At 44.4% G+C, this 24,743-nt stretch overlaps 1 protein-coding gene across 1 annotated transcript in view; it reads right to left on the bottom strand.

The window, feature by feature from the left end:
- The window catches only part of LOC132822635 (piezo-type mechanosensitive ion channel component 2-like), a 211,958-nt gene that overhangs the window by 154,112 nt on the left and 33,103 nt on the right, over window positions 1–24,743 (bottom strand). The window contains exons 11-14 of the mRNA XM_060835882.1: window positions 24,503–24,684; window positions 21,169–21,317; window positions 12,818–12,991; window positions 1,517–1,629 (exon numbers count right to left, since the gene is read on the bottom strand). Of these exons, the coding sequence (XP_060691865.1) occupies window positions 1,517–1,629; window positions 12,818–12,991; window positions 21,169–21,317; window positions 24,503–24,684 (618 nt within the window). The remainder of the gene's footprint in view (window positions 1–1,516; window positions 1,630–12,817; window positions 12,992–21,168; window positions 21,318–24,502; window positions 24,685–24,743) is intronic.

Here is a 24,743-nt window from a genome sequence, read left to right as displayed (position 1 = left end):
AGACATCTAGAACAGCTAGGAATGAACTTGTTTTCAATTTAAAAGGAAAAGATATATCCTTATTATTGACAATTACTCAAGATGGATTGCAAAATCACTTGTACACTCTTACCGCAGACACAATGATTACATTATGGAGATGAATAGATTTTATTCAGTCCTCCTGACACAATCATATCTGATAACAGATGGCAGATTACAAATGAATAGTTTATAGAATTTGCCAAGGAATATGGATTCTTTCACAACAAAGATTTCATCTCATTATTCTCAAACGAATAGTAGAAGCTGAACGAGGAGTCAGAATCATAAAACACTTCTGAAGAATCAAGATATTAATTTGCCTGTATTAAGTTATAGATCAACATGAATCATCATCATGAATTACAGTCAGCAGAATTGTTAGTGGGGAGAATACAGAAAACACAACTTCCTTCACTGTCCATGAAATGAAAACCACCAGTTACCATGGAAGACCACGGCAGAGTGAGACAGCATGAAGAAGTGAAAAGAGTGAAGCAAATTAGAAACTTCAATCATTGTCATCACACAAAAGAATTGTCAATACTTCTCCCAGGAGAAGGAATACTGATGAAAGACAAGGCACATAGAATTAACCGTTCTTGAGAATTCAGAATAGCCAAGATCCTACTTGGTGGAAATATCATGAGGCTGTTGAAGGAGGAATTGGTGAGCTTTAACATCTTTGAAAAGCGAGCCAGAAGATGACTGTACCACATCAATTATGAAGAACAGAAAGGATCCATTAAATGCTCTGTACAGTCCCAAAGACGATGCTCTCAAATAGAGTGAAGGCACCAAGTACCAGACCAGCAATCTCAGAAACAAATCCAAATGAGACTGGGGAGAGGTGTCAAACCACCACACTAACTGTTCATGTTACTTTTGAGACTTTGAGGGAGATGGGTGCTGAATATTATAAAATAATGGGAACAAAGACATGGGCAATGATGTAGAGCAATAGTTTAACAGCATGAGCCCGTGAGATCATGAAGTAATGGTGATGCAACATCACATGACTAAGAGAGTGAGCTGGAGAGTGATCTCATGGTGAGGAATCAATGTGTGCTAGATTAATGACTGTGGATGTGTTAATATGTAAGCAAAGGTTAATGTTAAAATATATCAAAGGTAGTGCAGTATCATTAAACAGAGAAAACCCCATCACTCTGACTATAAGGTGAAGCATATTTTCCTTCCTTTTACAATGCCCTTCTCTTACAAAACACTTGGATTTGTTATTTACAATCATCCATGAATTTATTCAGATAAAAGGAGCTATATAGAAATAGAAACATTGATGTATATAAATATATTATGTCAGCATAATTCAAATCACATAATTCTGCATCAGTTTCACTGTTCTGTTGATACGTTTTAGCAATCACATTACCTGCTTTCCTGCATCGAACCAGGGAACTGTGGCTACAAATGAGTGTAAGTTTGTCTTCGAAATCCAAATCATGTTCGTTGATCACAGTGAGTTGAAAGTTACCTTTTATATCCATGCCCGTCTCCTGCGCCAAGATTGACTCCTTCGGTTCAAAGCCGAGTTTCTCTAAGGTGTAAAGGCTGCCGTGAATTCTGTTACTGTGTTTGTTATTCAACCTGTCAAAACAAAGTTGTTTGTGTGTGTCTTGCATTGAGTTACAAGATAATCGAAAATAGTCCGTTTCTTCTCCAGGAGCTGGGCTTACCCTTCACTCCTCCATCTATTTAAGTAGCATTTGGTCAAACTGGATGACGTGAACTGGAACTTGCTAAAGGAGTGGCAGTTTCTCACCAAGACCAACCTCTTTCACTAATCCTCGAATGTCTACACATTAATTTGCACACCTGCACTTAATTCATTACATTGCTTCTGATGTAAAACAAGACTGCACATTACACAACAAAACAAGTGAGGAGGACATTCTGTACAGCACATATCTCTGCCATGATTTATTTACTGATTGAGGATGATCAGCCATGATCATAATGAATGGCGATGCTGGTTCGAAGGGCAGAATGACCTACTCCTGCATCTATTGTCTATTGGTTCATGGAAGATGGGTGTTGCTGGCTAGGCCAGTATTTAATGCCCATCCTTAACTGGTCAAAGGGCAGTTAAGAGATAACAAGGCTCCTGGTGGGTCTGGAGTCTAATGTAGGCTGGACTGGGCCAGGGTAACAGAATTCCTTGTCTAAAGGACTTTAGGTGGGTCTCTTTGACAAATGGCAGTGATTACCTGGACACCATTGGGCTAGCTTTTAATTTCAGATTTTATTTTATTAAATTCAGATTTCACCATGGTGGGAATTGAACCAGATGCCTAGAATATTAGCATAAAACCACATGGTGCAAATCTGAAACCAACACAGAAAATGCTGGAGAAACTCAGCAGGGCTAACAACATCTGTGGAGAGAGAAACAGAACTAATACTTTAAGTCTAGTCTGACACTTCTAGAGTGGCTGGACAGGCTGGGGCTGTTTTCCCTGGAATGTAGGAGACTGAGGGGTGACCTTATAGAGGTCTATAAAATCATGAGGGGCATAGGCAAGGTAGATGGCCAACAGCTAGAGGACACAGATTTAAGATGAGACAGGGGAAATACAAAAGGGTCGAGAGTGGCAATTGTTTCATACAGAGGGTGGTGGAGGTATGGAATGGGCTGCCAGCGGTAGTGGTGCAGATGAGTACAATTTAACATAGAACATAGAATAATACAGCACAGTACAGGCCCTTCGGCCCTCGATGTTGTGCCACCTTTTTATCTCACTCCAAGATCAAGCTAATCTACGTACCATACATTTTACTAACTTCCATGTCCCTATCCAAGAGTTGCTTAAGTGTCCTTAATGTATCTGACTCTACTACCACCACTGGCAGTGCATTCCACACACCCACCACTCTCTGTATAAAGAACTGACTTCTGACATCTCCCCTTTACCTTCCCTCACTCATCTTAAAATTATGCCCCCTCGTAATAGCCATTTCTGCCCTGGGGAAAAGTCTCTGGCTATTCACCCTAGCTCTGCTTCTCATCATCTTGCACACCTCTATCAAGTCACCATTCATTCTTCTTTGCTGCAAAGAGAGAAGCCCTAGCTAAATCATCCTTTCTTCATAAGACCTGCCCTCCAGTCCAGGCAGCATCCTGGTAAATCTCCTGTGCACCCTCTCTAAAGCTTCCACATCCTTCCTATAATGAGGTGACCAGAACTGAACACAATATTCCAAGTGTGGTCTAACCAGGGTTTTACAGAGCTGCAGCATAACCTTGCGGCGCTTGAACTCACTTCCACCAGCTAATGAAAGCGAACACACCATATGGCTTCTTAACAACCCTATCAACCTGGGTGGCAACTTTGAGGGAACTACATACATGGATAAAAAATGAGGTCTGCAGATGCTGGAGATCACAGTTGAAAATGTGTTGCTGGTTAAAGCACAGCAGGTTAGGCAGCATCCAAGGAATAGGAAATTCGACGTTTCGGGCATAAGCCCTTCATCAGGAATGAGGAGAGGGTGCCAGGCAGGCTAAGATAAAAGGTAGGGAGGAGGGACTTGGGGGAGTGGCGATAGAGATGTGATAGGTGGAAGGAGGTCAAGGTGAGGGTGATAGGCCGGAGTGGGGTGGGGGCGGAGAGGTTAGGAAGAAGATTGCAGGTTAGGAGGGCGGTGCTGAGTTGAGGGAACCGACTGAGACAAGGTGGGGGGAGGGGAAATGAGGAAACTGGAGAAATCTGAGTTCACCCCTTGTGGTTGGAGGGTTCCCAGGCGGAAGATGAGGCATTCTTCCTCCAACCGTCGTGTTGTTATGTTTTGCCGGTGGAGGAGTCCAAGGACATGCATGTCCTTGGTGGAGTGGGAGGGCGAGTTAAAGTGTTGAGCCACGGGGTGGTTGGGTTGGTTGGTCCGGGCGTCCCTGAGGTGTTCTCTGAAGCGTTCCGCAAGTAAGCAGCCCGTCTCCCCAATGTAGAGGAGGCCACATCGGGTGCAGCGGATGCAATAGATGATGTGTGTGTAGGTACAGGTGAACTTGTGGCGGATGTGGAAGGATCCCTTGGGGCCTTGGAGGGAAGTGAGGGAGGAGGTGTGGGCGCAAGTTTTACATTTCCTGCGGTTGCAGGGGAAGGTGCCGGGAGTGGAGATTGGGTTGGTGGGGGGTGTGGACCTGACGAGGGAGTCACGAAGGGAGTGGTCTTTGCGGAACGCTGATAGGGGAGGGGAGGGAAATATATCCCTGGTGGTGGGGTCCGTTTGGAGGTGGCGGAAATGACGGCGGTTGATACGCTGTATACGGAGGTTGGTGGGATGGTAGGTGAGAACCAGTGGGGTTCTGTCTTGGTGGCGGTTGGAGGGGCGAGGCTCAAGGGCGGAGGAGCGGGAAGTGGAGGAGATGCGGTGGAGGGCATTGTCGATCACGTTTGGGGGGAATCTGCAGTCCTTGAAGAAGGAGGCCATCTGGGCTGTGCGGTGTTGGAACTAGTCCTCCTGGGAGCAGATGCGGTGGAGACGAAGGAATTGGGAATATGGGATGGAGTTTTTGCAGGGGGCAGGGTGGGAGGAGGTGTAGTCCAGATAGCTGTGGGAGTCAGTCGGTTTATAGTAGATGTCTGTGTTGAGTCGGTCGCCTGAGATAGAAATGGAAAGGTCTAGGAAGGGGAGGGAGGAGTCTGAGACAGTCCAGGTGAATTTGAGGTCAGGATGGAAGGTGTTAGTAAAGTTGATGAACTGTTCAACCTCCTCGTGGGAGCACGAGGCAGCGCCGATACAGTCATCGATGTAGCGGAGGAAAAGGTGGGGGGTGGTGCCAGTGTAGTTGCGGAAGATGGACTGTTCCACATATCCTACGAAGAGACAGGCATAGCTGGGGCCCATGCGGGTGCCCATGGCAACTCCTTTAGTTTGGAGGAAGTGGGAGGATTGAAAAGAGAAGTTATTCAGAGTGAGGACCAGTTCAGTCAGTCGAAGGAGGGTGTCAGTGGAAGGGTACTGGTTGGTGCGGTGGGAAAGGAAGAAGCGGAGGGCTTTGAGTCCTTCGTGATGGGGGATGGAAGTGTACAGGGGCTGGATGTCCATCGTGAAAATAAGGCGTTGGGGACCGGGGAAGCGAAAATCCTGGAGGAGGTGGAGGGCGTGGGTGGTGTCCTGAACGTAGGTGGGGAGTTCTTGGACTAAAGGGGACAGGACCGTGTCAAGGTATGCGGAGATGAGTTCGGTGGGGCAGGAGCAGGCTGAGACAATGGGTCGGCCGGGGCATTCAGGTTTGTGGATTTTGGGCAGGAGGTAGAAACGGGCGGTGCGGGGTTGTGGGACTATGAGGTTGGAGGTGGTGGATGGGAGATCCCCTGAGGTGATGAGGTTATGGATGGTCTGGGAGATGATGGTTTGGTGGTGGGAGGTGGGGTCGTGGTCGAGGGGGCGATAAGAGGAGGTGTCTGCGAGTTGGCGTTTGGCCTCAGCGGTATAAAGGTCAGTGCGCCAAACCACTACCGCGCCTCCCTTGTCTGCCGGTTTGATGGTGAGGTTGGGATTGGAGCGGAGGGAGTGGAGGGCTGCACGTTCTGAGGGTGAGAGGTTGGAGTGGGTGAGAGGGGTGGACAGGTTGAGTCGTTTAATGTCGCGGCGGCAGTTGGCTATAAATAGATCGAGGGCGGGTAAGAGGCCAGCACGGGGTGTCCAGGTGGATGGGGTGCGTTGGAGGCGGGAGAAGGGGTCGTCAGAGGGTGGGCGGGAGTCTTGGTTGTGAAAGTAGGCACGGAGGCGAAGGCGGCGGAAGAATTGTTCAATATCTCACCGCATGTTGAACTTACATACATGGACCCCAAGATCCCTTTGTTCCTCCACACTGCCAAGAATCCTGCCTTTAACCCTGTAATCTGCATTTAAATCTGACCTTCCAAAATGAATCACTTCACACTTTTCCATCTGCCACTTCTCAGCCCAGTTCTGCATCCTGTCAATGTCCCATTGCAACCTACAGCAGCCCTCCACACTATCCACAACTCCACCAACCTTCATGTCATTGGCAAACTTACTAACCCATCCTTCCACTTCCTCATCCAAGTCATTTATAAAAACAATCACAAAGTGCAGAGGTCCCAGAACAGATCCCTGCAGAACACCACTGGTCATCAAGTTCCAGGGTGAATACTCTCCATCTACTACCACCCTCTGTCTTCTATGGGCAAGCCAATTCTGTATCCAGACAGCTAAATTTCCCTGTATCCCATTACTCCATACTTTCTGAATGAGCCTACCATGAGGAACCTTATCAAACACCTTGCTAAAATCCATATTCGCCACACACACTGCTCTACGTTCATCAATGTGTTTCACCTCATCCTCAAGGAATTCAATAAGGTTTGTGAGGCATGACCTGCCCCTCACAAAACCAAGTTGGTTATCTCTAATCAAACAATGCTTTTCCAAATAATCATAAATCATGTCTCTAAGAATCCTCTCCAATAGTTTGCCCACCACCAACGTAAGACTGACTGGTCTGTAATTCCCAGGGTTACCATATTGCCTTTCTTGAACAAGGGAATAACATTTGCCGCCCTGCAATCATCTGGTATTACTCCAGTGAACAGTGAAAACGCAAAGATCATCACTTAGTCATTTAAGAAACATTTAGACAAGTACATGGATGGAAAGGAATGGAGGGATATGGACCAGATGCAGACAAATGGGACCATATTAATTGTGAAAACTGGGCAGCATGGACACGTTGGGCAAAGGATCTTTTTCCATGCTGTAAACTTCTATGACTCTACCTTAACTCACTCACTCTCTCTCTCTTTCTTTCTCACTCTGTCTCTCTCCCCCTAGATGATGCTGAATATGTCCAGCATTCTGTGTTTGCCTGCAAATTAGCCTGAGATCCTGAATTATTAGCCCAGTGATACTACCATGGCATCATTATCATTTCCTGATTAACTAAATATTATTACAAATACACAGCACTTGTGTGAGACTTTTCCAAGAGTGTTACTGATGCTCTGCAAATAAAAATGCGAAAAAAGAAATAATTTTATTAAGATTTTCCCTCTGACAACAGGTCAGTCCACATGCTATATGCCAGTCAGAATGTGAAAGAGCAAGATTCAAAATATATGAAATTGATACAAGAGTATTATGTAACATGTCACTTTCCAACAAAACCCACAGCAGCATTTTTAACAGGAAATAAAACTAGCTTGGAAATAAAGCACGATTAATTCCCTCCACAGTAATGTAAAGTTGCTGATAAAAAAATACAGACACGGGCGGCATGGTGGCGCAGTATGGGCAGCACGGTGGCACAGTGGTTAGCACTGCTGCCTCACAGCGCCAGAGACCCGGGTTCAATTCCCGCCTCAGGCGACTGACTGTGTGGAGTTTGCATGTTCTCCCCGTGTCTGCGTGGGTTTCGTCCAGGTGCTCCGGTTTCCTCCCACAGTCCAAAAATGTGCAGGTTAGGTGAATTGGTCATGCTAAATTGCCTGTAGTGTTAGGTGACGCGATAAATGTAGGAGAATGGGTCTGGGTGGGTTGTGCTTCAGCGAGCCGGTGTGGACTTGTTGGGCCGAAGGGCCTGTTTCCACACTGTAAGTAATCTAATCTAAAAAAAATTATGTTATGATTCTTGCTATTATTCTAACATGTAAACATATCATGATAAGAAAATCTGCAGTTGGAAAAGTACGAGGCCCATATCTCGATATTTTACCGGACAAAGCACCTTAACTGAGCAAAACTGCTTAACAGCAAAACACATGACTGTTACCTAACTTTAATATTTTTTAACATGAATAAATTCAGGGTGGAAATTTACTCACTGAGCTGGGAGGTTTGTTCTCAGATGGTTTGCCACCATGCTCGGTAACATCATCAGTGAGCGTCTGGTGAAGCTCTAGTGTTCTGTCCCACTTTTTATTTATTTGGCTTGGTCTGATAAGGTGGGTGATATCATTTCCAGTTCTTTTTCTCAGATGTTGATAAATGTCCAAGACACATTAATAGAAAGCGGGACAGAACACCAGTGCTGCACCAGAGGCTCACTGATGATGATACCGAGCATGGTGGCAAACCATCTGAGAACAAACCTCCCAGCTCAATGAGCAAATTTACAACCTGAACCTCAACTTGAGCTACAAATCTTCTCAAAAATCGCAAGTGAATAAATTCAAATTACAAATTCCTAGAAACTGAATGTATGCCCACATTTTAATAATGATTTGGAGATGCCGGTGTTGGACTGGGGTTTGCAAAGTTAAAAATCACACAAAACCAGGTTATAGTCCAACAGGTTTAATTGGAAGCACTAGCTTTCGGAGCGACGTTCCTTCATCAGGTGTTTGTGCTGATCCACAATCACCTGATGAAGGAGCGTCGCTCCGAAAGCTAGTGCTTCTAATTAAACCTGTTGGACTATAACCTGGTTTTGTGTGATTTTTCACATTTTTATAGGTGGCCTTTTAACCAAATATGGGATAATAATTAAGGGTGTTCTATTATTGTGTGAATGAACCATTAAATAAACAACCCCAAAATGTTTTTAAATACCTCTGCATAACTTGAATAATGTCAGATTCCCATGATTTCTTACTTTAATGTCAGATGGACCTTATTTTAAGATTTTAAATTGGTAACAAAGTTCAAACTTTTGATTTTTTTCATAGAAATAAGATTTCAGGATTTATCTGGTTTGTACAAAATGAATTTAAGCCTAGATGATGGGGAAGAGGTTAACATTCAGGACTAGTTTTCTTCCTTTGGGGAGGTGGTTGATTCAACTTATTCCAACTTATGTGTCCTTGGGTCAAGTCCCCTCTGGCTCAAGTTGAGTGGAGTTAAACAGGAGATACAACTGATGTTCACAGCTCCAGGTACACAGTTTTTCATTGTTACACACCACGTGAAAATGCTGCTTACATTTTGACAGCTGTGAGAGGTTTTATCACAACAGCTGAGACAATCTAAAACCATCAACATTCAAAAACATCAATTCACTTGATCTCCCAATGTTCACAGATCCTTTAAAAAATTCTAGTATCTGAATCCAGATACATGTCTGTGTCAATAAGTAATCAGTTGTTCCTTGCCCATACCCTACCACAACAATGTTTTGTTCATAACTGTTTCAGGTACATTATTTGTAGACAAACAGAAGCTCCCCCTTTAATAGTGAGGCAATGATTACATTTCACAGTTATCTCTGAGTACCATCATAAGTGATTGAAAAGAGCACTGGGATGCCCGTCTGAGGTAGAATACAGGGGGCCTTGGTTTTACATCTATTCAAAATTGGCACCTACCTCACTAATGCTTCAACAGTATGAGTTGTAGTCCTCTGCTCAAGTCATTGGGGCAAGACTGGCCTTGGCCAAGATTTTATGCAAAATTCAGAGCTTCTGTCTTGTAATACAAACTGCAGAGCCCACCCTCAAACTTCCCAGTTTTGCAGGGACAGGAATGGGATGGAATTTGGATATACATGAGTGGTTCATGGAGCCAACTGGCCTTTAACATCTCAGCAGTATTCAGTTATAGAGTTATAGAGATGTACAACACGGAAACAGACAACGTTGGTCCAACTCGTTCATGCCGATCAGATATCCTAAATTAATCTAGTCCTATTTGCCACCACTTGGCCTGTAACCCTCCAAACCCTTCCTATTCATATACCAATCCAGGTGGCTTTTAGATGTTGTACTTGAACCAGTCTCTATTAGTTTCTCTGGCAGCTCATTCTAGACACGCACCACCCTATGTGAATAAAGTTGCCCCTTAGGTCTTTTTTATATCTTACCCCTTTCACCTTAAGCCTATGCCCTCTAGTTTTGGACCCTCATACCCTGGGAAAAAGACTTTGGCTATCCATGCCCCTCATGATTCTTATAAACCTCTATAAGGTCACCCATCAGCCTCCGACACTCCAGGAAAAACAGCCCCAGCCTGTTCAGCCTCTCCCTCTAGCTCAAATCCTCCAACCCCGGCAACATCCTTGTACATGTTTTCCCCTGGCTTTTCTCCACCCAAGGAGTCTCTTATAACTACAATACCAATTATATCTGTCTTATTTCTCATAATATCCAGTCTAAAATGACCTGTTCACTAGATAGCTCCTAACGTATTGGTCCAAAAACCATCCTGTATAGACTTTAGAATTCCTCCTCTACAGCATTCTGACTCATTTGATTATCCCAATCTATGTACAGATTAAAATGCCACCCACATTTAGAGACATTCCTTTACCACATTATCTCTGCACCAATTTAGCAAGACAAGCTAATGTCTACAACTGCATGAAAAACAGTCAAATGTGAAACACATAGCAACTGACTGGCACAGGCAGTGGTTAGTGACCACTGTAATAAGACAGTGAAGACAGCAAGTGAAAGTAAATAAGGAGAAATATGATTAAATTCAAAGTAATACAACACAGCTGCTCCCTAGAGACTGAGATATCATAGTTTCAAATGAAGAGTTGTGATAGGACGATCATATTGACTGTGGAGTGAAGTGATTGTGTTGAACATCCACAACCCAACTCCTGACAGACAATTCATCTTACAGACCTTCCCTTTTGTTCTTTGCTCCATGTTCCCTCATTTCCCCTCCTTAAAAGTGGTGATATTTTTAATCTTTCCTCTGACCTAGGAGAAGTTATGACCCTGCAACATTAAAGTTCTTTCTACCTCCACAGATTTGCCCGGGCCTGCCGATAATTTTTCAGCAACTTTCATTACAGGTTTGTGAAAGCAATTCATGTTTCATTAAGTCACTTGTGTTTTTTGATGAGTTAACAGAAAGGCAGTGCAGTGGCTCAGTGGTTAGCATTGTTGCCTCACAGCGCCAGGGACCTGGGTTTGATTCTATCCTTTAGAGTTTGTACATTCTCCCCATGTCTGTGTGGGTTTCCTCTGGGTGCTCTGGTTTCCTCCCACTGTCCAAAGATGTGCAGGTTAAATGAATTGGCCATGCTGAATTGTTCAGGAATATGTAGGTTAGGTGTATTAGTCAGGGGAACTGTAGAGTAATAAGGTAGGGGAATAGGTCTAGATGGGTTACTCTTCAGAGGGTCAGTGTAGACTGGTTGGGCCTAACGGCCTGTTTCCATACTGTAGGGATTCTGATCTAAAGAGTTGATGAAGACAGTGTGGTTGACATGTGATCTTGCAAGTTTGGGTAAAATATTGTAATATCAGTTTGTGAGCAAAACTAAAATCCATGTGATGGTAGCAGTACAGATACAAAATTAACTGGAAGATTGTGTACAGTTTTGGCCTTTGTAATTGAAAAATGTTTGCACTGGAAGTAGTAAAAGGAAGCTTTTAGACTGAGCTTTATGGTGAGAGGCTGAGTAAATTGGGCCTATATTCTTTGGGGTTTGGAAGAATGAGGGATGATCACATTGAGACACACAGAATTCTGATGGAGCTGTGTAGGATATACATTCAGACATTGTTACCCCTGGTTGGAAAATCTAAAACACCAGGACACATTCAGCGGAAGGAGATAAATAGATTTTGGGCTAGAATTGTAAAATCTTTGCTTTCTCTTGAAGCAAAGGATATGGGGAGAGGGTAGGAAAGAGAATGAAGCCACAGATTAGCCATGTTCCCAAATTGAATGATGGAGCAGGCTTGGTGGGCTGAATGTTCTCCTTGTGCTCCTGTTTCTTATGTTCTTGTGTCTGAATGATAGGAATCACAGCACAATGGTGCTGAATTGTTTCTCGGAGAAGAGTAAGATATATAATGTGGTTCCACAGAGATTGGTACAAAGACCATTACTTTGATTGGTTTGTGTTAATGGCTTTGACCTAGTGTACAGTGTACAACTGCAAAAAGTACAGATTATACAAAATGAGCTGTGAGGTGGTAGAGGCTGTTAGGTTTTGAAGGTGTTGTTGAGGAAATCTTGGTGAGATACTGCACTGTATCTTCTGGATGATACATTCTGCTGCTGATATGTGTTGGTGATGAAGGCACCAAATATTGGAGGTACTGATGGGGTGCCAGATTGCTTTGTCGAAATGGTCGTCCATTGTTAGAACTGCATTCATCCAGGCAAGTGGGAAGTATTCCATCACACTCCTGTCTTGTAAATGGTGGACAGATTTTAGAGAGTCAGGAGGTGAGTTATTCACTGCAGAATTTCCAGCCTCAGACCTAGTCTTGTAGCTGCAGAACTGATACAGTATTGAGTAGTCCAGTTATGTTTCTGGTCAATGGTACCTTCCTAGGGTATTGATGCTGGGGAAATTAACGATGGTAACACTGCTGAAAAAAGGAACATTTTGTCAATCTTTCTCTTGACAGATTAATTGTAATCATCATTAACTGGTGCATTCCCATGGCAACACCGCTACCAATCAGTACTCTCCTCTCATACAGTATAAACTTTGGTTTTCCCATTGAAATTGGTATTCTTGCAAATTGTCCTGAGGAGTTCAAGGTGAAAAGCTTCAACAAAATGTGTCTTTTATCAACAGTGCTTAAGTTCTGTATTATCAAAGTGAATATGGTAATATTATTAAATGTCAAGGTTCCCACTTGTTGGCAGGTGGTAGTTTTGCAGTGTGAATGTTACTTGTCATGTATTAGCACAAGCCAGAATGTTGTCCAGGCTTTGTTGAAAATGAACAACTGCACTGCCCTCCACCAAATGAACTGCAGTAGTTTGCACCACCTTATCAAGAGCAATTAGACAATGAAGCCAGCGATGCCTACATCACAAAGACAGGGAGGTTGTTATGTCAGGCTTTTAAAAGGAATTCTTTTGAACATTGGGAAACACAAAACAATCTGAAGAGACCTACCTATTGATGAGATCATCCTGCCTGGGACTGACATGCTTCCAGTCTGTCAGGTTGAGGAAGTGATCATGGAAGTAATGCAGCTGGAGGATACAGGCCAGGAGGAAGGTCGCAGGAAGTGACATATTAGCAAACAGCTCAGCAGTGTCATACTGCTCCAAGCCCAGGTCTTTCAAACTGAGACAAAGAAGAGGATGGTAATTTTCTTTTCACCTAGCTCATTGGTTTGAAGAATTTTTGTAACATGCTGAAGCAACGAAAGGCCTAATTAAATAAAAAAACAACAACTTCTCTATCCATTAAATGCTCGGACCTTGGCATTTCGGTAACTGACAGGGTAAATCTCCAGGGTAGTAACCTGGGTGAGTGGATCACTCTCTCATTGTAAAGCCCAAATTATTAAATGAATGGAATGAAAACTCAGTGACTCTTCAATGAATGGTGGATCAAATCCACTGGATTATTAGCCAGATGACATCCTAATGGTGTTACTCTCACACTCCCAGATTGCTGGTGAGGCTGCACCTTCAGTAGGTGCTAGTTACTCAAACATCTCCCAGGCCTGGAAGCTTCACTTCCAGTTTGAATTATTGTGTTGGGGCAATACAATGTCCCAAGGCATTTCACAGGACATTGAAAGGATGAAAAAAAAAACTGAGATTTTTAAACTGGAACTCACACAAGACTGGGAGCCAATGTAGATCAGTTTGGGCACTGGACTTATTGGGAGTTTGGGTATAAACAGAGATTTGGGTGAACCCAAGTGCAGGATTGGTGTACATTTTTATTTCATGTAATATATTTAATGGCTGCCATAGACTGGACTGAAAGCATTTATAGATGTAGAGATTACATGGCTACAATAGCCAACTGGCATGAAGGTGCCTCAGCATCGGGGGTTTCTCATCTCCTTAGGATAATGACTCTATTTCCTTGGTATAAGATGCCACCTTAGGCTATCACTTCACCTCTACCTGACCAGCACTCTCTTCTATTAACAGGAGTGTCCTTGACAGTTTTGGACCATCCTTTTACCATTACTTCCTGCAGCACTTGGAGAGACTGCATCTTGTTACTTGATTTGAGTTAGGTCTCAATGTCTCCACTGGGCTGGCTGACCTCAGGCCTTTGTTGAGCTGTTGCTTCAGTGGAAGCTGGGAGATTCCACATTTAGTTCTAGCATTCTCTACTTTGTTCCTTGGGTGTACTGCTCCTGACAGCACATCAGGAATGTACATCTGCTTCCCGTGCTTGTATCCCATGTCCAGATGATAGCTCTAGAAATGAGGTAACATAATTTGCAGACACTTTGTCCATATGTGGTTTGAGGAAGATCTTCAGAAGTGGCTTGTAGCTGCACATCCACTGTAACACTGTCTCTCCAAAATGGTCCTGATGAGAATGTTCATGAGTAAAGTCAGCAGCCAAGTCCTCTTTCTCAAAGTGAGCATTGAGCCATTCAGTTTGTATCAATGCCCTTGGATGTCAATCCATCTGATTGTCCTCCTTGTTTCACAAGGGTACTTCCAAGTCTGTCTTGCTGGCATCACTCTGTCAATGAGGAAGTCACTCTGCAGTAAATCTGTACTGGCACGGTCAGTACTGAGTGTCTGATGCTCGTAAAAACTGCTTCTCATTCTGTACCCAAGAACACTGCACATTAAGAGCAGTGAGTTGTGTCGAGGTTCACACTCTGATGACAATTCAGACAAGAACTTTGTTGAATAGTTCACAGATGTGATGAATCGTTGCACTGCTTTCATACATGTTGGTTTCTGCATCTTTGTCACAGCACTCACCTTGCTGAGGTATAGGAAATGGTCTTTCACTGTCAGAACAAGATCCATGTACTTGACATCAAGCACTTCAACTTTTTGTTTTGTTCAGCTTCTGGGTCACCTGGTGAGCTCTTTCTAGCTGTTGCAGTAGATCCTGATTGTGATTAGTGATGGCTTCTTCCATTGTGTCCCCACATCCATTGATTGGTTTGAGCTATAGGGAGAGGCTGGATAGCTGGGACTTCTTTCCCTGGAGCATTGGAGGCTGAGGGATCACCTTATTGAGGTTTATGATATCATGAGGGGCACAGGTAAAGTGAATAGCTAAGGTCTTTTTCCAAGGGTAGGGGAGTTGAAAAGTATAGGACATAAGTTTAAGGTGAGAAGGGAAATATTTCAAAGGTCCTGAGAGGCAACTTTTTCGCACAGACAATTGTGCATGGATGGAATGAACTGCCAGAGAAAGTGGTCAAGGCTGGTACAATACAATATTTAAAATATTTCTGGACCAGTTTAGAGGGATGTAGAACATAGAACAATACAGCACAGAACAGGCCCTTCGATGTGGACTAAACGCAGGTAAATTGAACTACTTACATTTGGGATACTAGGTCAACATGGACATGTTGGACCGAAGGGTCTGTTTCTATGATGGATGACTCTATGCCTCTATTAGCAGATTACCTACAAGATCACGGACTGTTCTGTAATATCTACACTGGTACTCTTCTAGAAATGCCAAACAGCAGACATGATTATCTGTATATCCCAAATGTAATCCAGAATGTAGTTAGAGAATAGCTACTTCCATCCAGCTTCACTTGGAGGAACCATTCCTTGCACTGAGGATCCTAAAGAATTTATCTTGCCAAGTCATGGTCCTGAAACGTTGACTTCTCCATCTCCCGATGCTGCCTGGCTTGCTGCGTTCTTCCAGCCTCCTGCCTGTCTACTTTGCCAAGTTGTGGCAAAACTCCTTCAATGATTGGCATTTATTAGATTATTTGAATTGATGCATTTTTTCAGCTGGGCAGGTTATTTCACTGCTCCCAGGCTCTAGGCTCTAGGAGCTGTCACTCCAGATTAGTCCCTTCTTTCTCAGCTCCTCAACCTTGTGTTTCAGGCCGGTCTGGGACAGTAGCTGGAACTCTCTCCTTGGTAGCTGCAATGTTGGTGTCATACTCTTATCTACTCCGAAAGGATATTCACCAGGAAGAGATCCAATCCTTTGTAATCTTTTCGGATCTGTTCAGTGGTTAGTGGATTTATGGTCTCTGAAGTGCTGCAGATCCTGGTATTGTAGGGGTACCAGCAGCATTCGCTCTAACTTTCTTTCGGAGTTGTGTAGGCCGTTAAGGTCCAGGCATGGCAGCAACCTCTGGGACTGGAGGTCAATGCTGAGATTGATGTGCTGATACAAATTGCCACACACAGAACAGTTGTTCTGCTTAAAGGGAACACTGGTTGCGAGTCTCGGCTTCAGCTGAGATGCGTAGAATTTGCTTAAGGTCCACTATCAAGAACTCCAGCTTTTTGCCCTTTCCAATGCATTGGGTTCTAAACTTTAACCGTCTCTTAAAGGGTGGCACGGTGGCTCAGTGGTTAGCCCTGCTGCCTCACAGCACCAGGGACCTGGGTTCAATTCTACCCTCGGGGGACTGTCAATATGAAGTTTGCACATTCTCCCTATGCCTGCATGGGGGTCCTGTGGTTTCCTCCCAAAGATGTGCAGTTTAGGTGAATTGGCCACGCTAAATTGTCCACAGCGTTCAGGGATGTGTAAGTTGGGTGCATTAGTCAGAGGTTAAATGTCGGAAAATGGGTCTGGGTAGGTTCCTCTCTGGAGGATCAGTGTGGACTTGTTGGGACGAAAGGCCTGTTGCCACACTGTAGGACCTTTATGAATTGTCCCCTTGGGGAAAGTATCTTTTCATCACTTAATCTTAAGCTGACATTCGAGAGTTTATTTTTGGATCACCACCTCACACAAAAACAAAGTTCACAATGTTACATGTCTCTCTGACATTTCCCATTCACTTAATGCTCTTTGTTGTGGTTCTGTTCGCCGAGCTGGGAGTTTTTCTTGCATATGTGCAGTCGTCGTTTGAACAGTAGTAGACTCGCCAACTTTAAAGGCAGTTAAATGGTCATTGGATAAACATATAAGTGAAAATGGAATAGTGTAGGCTAGATAGGCTTCAGATTGGTTCCATAGGTCGGTGCAACATCGAGGGCCGAAGGGCCTGTACTGCGCTGTAATGTTCGATGTTCCATGTTCTATAACAGCTGGAAGCCATTTATCATCTTTAGACCAGGTAATGCCAATCTTTTATATGGCGTAGTGAAAGTCATCAGAATCATCTGCTAACAACTCTCCAGTAATCATCTTTCTCAGCTTCCTTTGCTTTTTCCTAGCTAATCACTTGTGTACAAAGTGACTCAGTTTCTGCTGTTAGAGTGTGGCTTTTCCCCCCGGGCACAAGCTTGTTTTGAGGAAGGTTTGGTTCTGAGGAAGGGTCATTTAACCTGAAATGTTAACTCTTAATTTCTCTCCACAGGTGCTGCCAGACCTGCTGGCAATTGCTAGCACTTTCTGTTTTTGTTTCTGATTTCCAGCATCCACAGTTCTTTTGGTTTTTAGGCTTCTTTATCTTGTGCGTGGCTTCCTCTGCAATATTTACAAGCTGCCCTCTGGCCTTCACCTTTCTGTTGGCCCTTCTGGAAATGTGCTGTACATTTTCCAAAGGTGTTTTTTCACTCAGCCTGGAATACCTCAATCTAATAGAAATCTTCAGCATGTCTCCCATTAATACCCTCTAGCTGATAGAGTCATAGAGATGTACAGCATGGAAACAGACCCTTCGGTCCAATCCGTCCATGCTGACAAGATATCCCAACCCAATTTAGTCCCACCTGCTAGCACCCAGCCCATATCCTTCCAAACTCTTCCTAATCATATACCCATCCAAATGCCTCTTAAATGTTGCAATTGTACCAGCCTCCACCACATTCTCTGGCAGCTCATTCCATATATGTACCAGCCTCTGAGTGAAAATGTTGCCCCTCAGGTCTCTTTTATATCTTTCCCCTCTCACCCTAAACCTATGCCCTCCAGTTCTGGACTCCCCGATCCCAGGGAAAAGACTTTGTCTATTTATCCTATCCATGCCCCTCATAATTTTGTAAACCTTTATAAGGTCACCCTTCAACCTCCGACGCTCTAGGGAAAACAGCTCCAGCCTGTTCAGCCCCTCCCTGTAGCTCAATTCCTCCAATCCTGGCAACAGCCTTGTAAATCTTTTCTGAACCTTTTCAAGTTTCACAACATCTTTCCAATAGGAAGGAGACCAGAATTGCATGCAATATTCCAACAGTGGCTGAACCAATGTCTTGTACAGCTGCAACATGACCTCCCAACTCTTGTACTCAATATTCTGACCAATAAAGGAAAGCATACCAAATGCCTTCTTCACTATCCTATCTACCTGCGACTCCACTTTCAAGGAGCTATGAGCCTGTACTCCAAGGTCTCTTTGCTCAGCAACACTCCCTAGGACCTGACCATTAAGTGTATAAGTCCTGCTAAAATTTGCTTTCCCAAAATGCAGCACCTCGCATTTCTATGAATTAAACTCTATCTGCCACTTCTCAGCCCATTGGCTCATCTGGTCCAGATCCTGTTGTAATCTGAGGTAACCCTCTTCGTTGTCCATTACACTTCCAATTTTGGTATCATCTGCAAACTTATTAACCGTACCTCTTATGCTCGCATCCAAATCATTTATGTAAATGACAAAAAGTAGAGGACCCAGCACTGATCCTTGTGACACTCCACTGGACACAGGCCTCCAATCTAAAAAACAACCGTCCACCACCACCCTCTGTCTTCTACCTTTGAGCCAATTCTGTATCCAAATGCTAATTCTCCCTGTATTCCATGAGATCTAACCTTGCGAATCAATCTCCCATGGGGAACCTTGTCGAACACCTTACTGAAGCCCATATAGATCACATCTACTGCTCTGCCCTCATCAATCTTCTTTGTTACTTCTTCAAAAAACTCAATCAAGTTTGTGAGACATGATTTCCCACGCACGAACTTGACTATCCCAAATCAGTCCTTGCCTTTCCAAATACATGTAACATCCTGTCCCTCAGGATTCCCTCCAACAACTTGCCCATTACCGAGGTCAGGCTCACCGGTCTATAGCTCCCTGGCTTGTCTTTATCGCCCTTCTTAAACAGTGGCACCACGTTTGCCAACCTCCAGTCTTCCGGCACCTCACCTGTGACTATCGATGATACAAATATCTCAGCAAGAGGCCCAGCAATCACTTCTCTAGCTTCCCACAGAGTTCTCAGGTACACCTGATCAGGTCCTGGGGATTTATCCACCTTTAACCATTTCAAGACATCCAGCACTTCCTCCTCTGTAATCTGGACATTTTGCAAGATGTCACCATCTATTTCCCTATAGTCTATATCTTCCATATCCTTTTCCACAGTAAATACTGATGCAAAATATTCATTTAGTATCTCCCCTATTTTCTGTGGCTCCACATAAAGGCCGCCTTGCTGATCTTTGAGAGGCCCTATTCTCTCCCTAGTTATCCTTTTGTCCTTAATATATTTGTAAAGACCCTTTGGATTCTCCTTAATTCTATTTGCCAAAGCTATCTCATGTCCCCTTTTTGCCCTCTTGATTTCCCTCTTAAGTATACTCCTACTTTCTTCATTCTCTAAGGATTCACTCGGTCTATCCTGTCTATACCCGACATATGTTTCCTTCTTTTTCTTAACCAAACCCTCAATTTCTTTAGTCATCCAGCTTTCCCTATACCTGCCAGCCTTCCCTTTCACCCTGACAGGAATATACTTTCTCTGGATTCTAGTTATCTCATTTCTGAAGGCTTCCCATTTTCCAGCCGTCCCTCTACCTGAGAACATCTGCCTCCAATCAGCTTTCGAAAGTTCTTGCCTAATACGTCAAAATTGGCCTTTCTCCAATTTAGAACTTCTATCCTTTTCCATCACTATTTCAAAACTAATAGAATTATGGTCGCTGGCCCCAAAGTGCTCCCCCACTGACACCTCAGTCACCTGCCCTACCTTATTTCCTAAGAGTAGGTCAAGGTTTGCACCTTTTCTGGTAGGTACATCCACATACTGAATGAGAAAATTGTCTTGTACACACTTACAAAATTCCTCTCCATCTAAACCTTTAACACTATGGCGGTCCTAGTCGATGTTTGGAAAGTTAAAATCCCCTACCATAACTACCCCATTATTCTTACAGATAGCTGAGATCTGCTTACAAGTTTGTTTCTCAATTTCCCTCTAACTATTAGGGGATCTATAATACAATCAGAATAAGGTGATCACCCCTTTCTTATTTCTCAGCTCCACGCAAATAATCTCCTTTTTAAATTTCTGCCTAACTCTCTGCAATCTCCCTTCAGAATCTCAACATTTTCCCTTCCAATGTCGTTGGTTCCAATGTGGACAATGACCTCCTGCTGGCTCCTCTCCCCGGTAAGAACATTCTGCACCCTCTCTGAGACATCCTTGATCCTGGCACCAGGGAAACAACATACCATTCTGCTTTTTCTCTGCTGGCCACAGAAACGTCTGTCTGTACCTCGGACTACAGAATCCCTGAACACAATTGATCTCTTGGAAGCCGACGTGACTGACAGCTCTTGCTTGTGTTCATAAATTTTTCAAATTTTTTTTATCTCTCAGTGAATTACTCTCATGACAGAATCTCTTAATGCCAAAGACAAGCCTCGGAAGAAAGTGAGGACTGCAGATGCTAAAGGTCAGAGTCGAAAGTGTACTGCTGGAAAAGCTCAGCAGGTCAGACAGCATCCGAGGAGCAGGAGAATCAATGTTTCGGGGACAATCCTATCTCTGATGAGAAAATCTTTCAGTTGTTTAAACTCTCAGGATTCATCTAGATACTGAGGAACGTTGATTATCCAGCATTCGATTATCCTAAGTTCAGATTATCCGAACAAGATCACATGATCCCAATGTTTGCCTATCGATGTTGTCTGGCACTCGATTATCCGGAATTTGATTAACGGAAAGAAATACTCCCTGCCAATGTCCTTCGGATAATCGAGGTTCCCCTATATCAGTGTGGTCACAAACTAATCAGTGTTCTCCTCCTCCTGACCTCTTCAGTTGTTTGTCCACTCAGGTTAGGGCAGGTGAACTGGGAAGGTAAGAAGATATGGGACATGCCTAAGTATAAGTACAAAATGCTTAGGGATTTTCCTAACTGCAGGGAATGCCAAAATTCCAATATTTGTTTGCTTTTCATGTACAAAGATTATACAGAACTGCATTAACTGTGTACATACTTAACTTTTTTTTGAATAAAGTATATTTTTTGCAATTAAAAAAGAACTAAAACTAAGCTCTTTACCCGTGAGAGGAGGTTCATTAAAGAGGTTTGCAAGTTATTAAGTAGAATAGGAAAGACCATCCCCAAACGTTAGTTTAAAGTGAACCCGAATTATAGGAAAAGGAGGAATAAATGCAAAGTGGGGAAGTGATGAATTAGCAGTTTACCTGTCCTCTGACATTCCCATTTTCTGCTGAAAGAGCCAAGACACAGTCTGAAACTGATAGGTATAGATTGTGACGAGCACCAGCATTGAATATGACACAACAGTGATCCAGAAATACCTCAGGATTTGACGCCACCAATCATAATGTACCTGTAAACACAAAAGAGAGGAAGAAATTTGAGAGACCTGCGCAGTTTCAATAACTCCTCCAGCCTGAGCCACGTGTTACTGAGTGCTCCTTGATTGGTACTAATCCAGCTCCTTGCATTGGCTCAATAACCTTCTTCCCCCACTCTTACCAATCACTCCATGACTCACTAACACCTTTCCCAAGCCCTCAATTACTGAATGTAGATTTACATCTGAATAAGAGGAGGCTCTCCCCACATCCTCCCCCAACACCACCGGCCTTTTGAACCTTCGTACCATTCAATAAGATCATGGCTGATCTGATTTTAACCTCAGCTCTACATTCCTGCATATCCATGATGAGACTCATCCCTGGTTAATAAATAATCTAACTCTGCTTTAAAAATATTTGAAGATTAAACATCCACTGCCTTTTGAGGAAGGGAGTCCTAAAGACTCGACTGATGTGAATCCATTCCTTCATATTGCAACACAGTAACTCTTTCCTGATGCTGAGTGTTATTCATTGTATTTCCACTGATATTATCACTATATAGAGTACTTGTGCTAGGATTGATCCTATTGGTGAAAATGTGTTGCTGGTCAAAGCACAGCAGGCCAGGCAGCAAGTCAGGAATAGGGAATTCGACTTTTCGAGCATAAGCCCTTCATCAGGAATGAGAGAGAGTAGCCAAGCAGGCTAAGATAAAAGGTAGGGAGGAGGGACTTAGGGGAGGGGCGATGGAGGTGGGATAGGTGGAAGGAGGTCAAGGTGAGGGTGATAGGCCGGAGTGGGGTGGGGGCGGAGAGGTCAGGAAGGAGATTGCAGGTTAGGAGGGCGGTGCTGAGTTGAGGGAACCGACTGAGACAAGGTGGGGGGAGGGGAAATGAGGAAACTGGAGAAATCTGAATTCATACCTTGTGGTTGGAGGGTTCCCAGGCAGAAGATGAGGCGCTCCTCCTCCAGCCGTCGTGTTGTTATGTTCTGCCGGTGGAGGAGTCCAAGGACCTGCATGTCCTCGGTGGAGTGGGAGGGAGAGTTAAAGTGTTGAGCCACGGGGTGGTTGGGTTGGTTGGTCCAGGCGTCCCAGAGGTGTTCTCTGAAGCGTTCCGCAAGTAAGCGGCCTGTCTCCCCAATATAGAGGAGGCCACATCGGGTGCAGCGGATGCAATAGATGATGTGTGTGGAGGTACAGGTGAACTTGTGGCGGATATGGAAGGATCCCTTGGGGCCTTGGAGGGAAGTGAGTGTGGAGGTGTGGGCGCAAGTTTTACATTTCCTGCGGTTGCAGGGGAAAGTGCCGGGGGTGGAGGTTGGGTTGGTGGGGGGGTGTGGATCTGACGAGGGAGTCATGAAGGGAGTGGTCCTTGCGGAACGCTGATAGGGGAGGGGAGGGAAATATATCCTTGGTGGTGGAGTCCGTTTGGAGGTGGCGGAAATGATGGCGGATGATACGTTGTATGCGGAGGTTGGTGGGGTGAGAACCAGTGGGGTTCTGTCTTGGTGGCGGTTGGAGAAGCGGGGCTCAAGGGCGGAGGAGCGGGAAGTGGAGGAGATGCGGTGGAGGGCATCGTCGATCACGTCTGGGGGGAATCTGCGGTCCTTGAAGAAGGAGGCCACCTGGGCTGTGTGGTGTTGGAACTGGTCCTCCTGGGAGCAGATGTGGTGGAGACGAAGGAATTGGGAATATGGGATGGAGTTTTTGCAGGGGGCAGGGGGGGAGGAGGTGTAGTCCAGGTAGCTGTGGGAGTCAGTCGGTTTATAGTAGATGTCTGTGTTGAGTCGGTCGCCCGAGATAGAGATGGAAAGGTCTAGGAAGGGGAGGGAGGAGTCTGAGACAGTCCAGGTGAATTTAAGGTCGGGATGGAAGGTGTTAGTAAAGTTGATGAACTGTTCAACCTCCTCGTGGGAGCATGAGGCAGCGCCGATACAGTCATCGATGTAGCGGAGGAAAATGTGGGGGGTGGTGCCAGTGTAGTTGCGGAAGATGGACTGTTCCACATATCCTACGAAGAGGCAGGCATAGCTGGGGCCCATGCGGGTTCCTACAAAGAGGCAGGCATAGCTGGGGCCCATGCGGGTCCTACGAAGAGGCAGGCATAGCTGGGGCCCATGCGGGTTCCTACAAAGAGGCAGGCATAGCTGGGGCCCATGCGGGTGATCCTATTGGTCCTAGTCATTAGAAGAGTCAAGAGTTGTACAGGAATAGACCCTTTGGTTCAGATTATTCATGCCAATCAGATATCCCTAACTGGCCTAGTCCCATTTGCCAGTATTTGGCCCATATCTCTCTAAACCCTTCTTATTAATGTACCCATCCAGATGCCTCCATCACCTGCTCTGGCAGCTCATTCCTTACATGCACCATCCTCTACGTGAAAAGGTTGCCCCTCAGATCCCTTTTATTATCTTTCCCTTCGCAACTTAAACCTATACCCTCTGGTTTTGGATTCCCCTACACTGAGGAAAAGACCTTTTCTATTCACCCTGTCCATGCCCCTCGTGATTTTATCGACATGTATAAGGTCACCCTCAGCCTCTGATGCTCCAGGGAAAGTAGTCCCAGCCTATTCAGGCTGTCCTTATAGTTCAAACCTTCCAATCCTGGAAACAAACTTGTAAATCTTCTCTGAACCTTTCAAGTTAACAACATCTTGCCTATAGCAGGGAAATCAGAATTGAATACAATACTGAAAATGTGGCCTCACCAATGTCCTGTACAGCTGCAACAATGACGTCCTAATAATTATACTCAACGTTGTCACTAATGAAGGCAAGCATCCCAAATGGCTTCTTCCCCACCCTGTCTACCTGCAATTCCACTTTCAAGGAACAATGCACCTGCATCCCTTGGTCCCTTTGTTTGGCAACACTCCCCAAAGACCATGCCATTAAGTGTATAAGTCCTGCCCTGGTTTGCCGTACCAAAATGCCACACCTCGCAGTGAACCTTTTTCACTGTCCATGATACCAGCAATTTTGGTGTAATCTGCAATCTTAATAACCACACGTCCTATATTCAAATGTGAAACCAATCCATATGTGTACTTTCACCAGGTATAAGGATTACTGAGTTGCATGAGTTTGAGATCATTAGGTACAATCTGGGAACAATTCCCATGTCTGATCCTTGCACCAGAGCGTTGCAGTCACAGTGAGTTGGCACCATGTCTGCTCAGTATACACACAGCAAACATAGACCTACCTGATACAATGCCACACAGAAGAGAAACAGCACGATGTAAAGTATTTTATATACCACGACTCTGCCATGGAAACTAATAATGATAAACATGGCTGTGCAGAAGTAGATCCAGTACTTTATCAAAAATCCCTTCACTACAGATCCAAGCATTGCCATCAAAGTCCCGTCGATCTGTGTACTCTCTGTAGACAGAACCAGAAAGACAAACAGAAATATGGCATGCTAACTGTCACCAGGGTTA

Source organism: Hemiscyllium ocellatum, chromosome 15 (genome assembly GCF_020745735.1).
Source record: "Hemiscyllium ocellatum isolate sHemOce1 chromosome 15, sHemOce1.pat.X.cur, whole genome shotgun sequence".
NCBI classification, from domain to species: Eukaryota; Metazoa; Chordata; class Chondrichthyes; order Orectolobiformes; family Hemiscylliidae; genus Hemiscyllium; species Hemiscyllium ocellatum.
The sequence above is the reverse complement of the archived record's forward strand: the minus strand, read 5'-3'. Positions and strand labels throughout refer to the sequence as shown.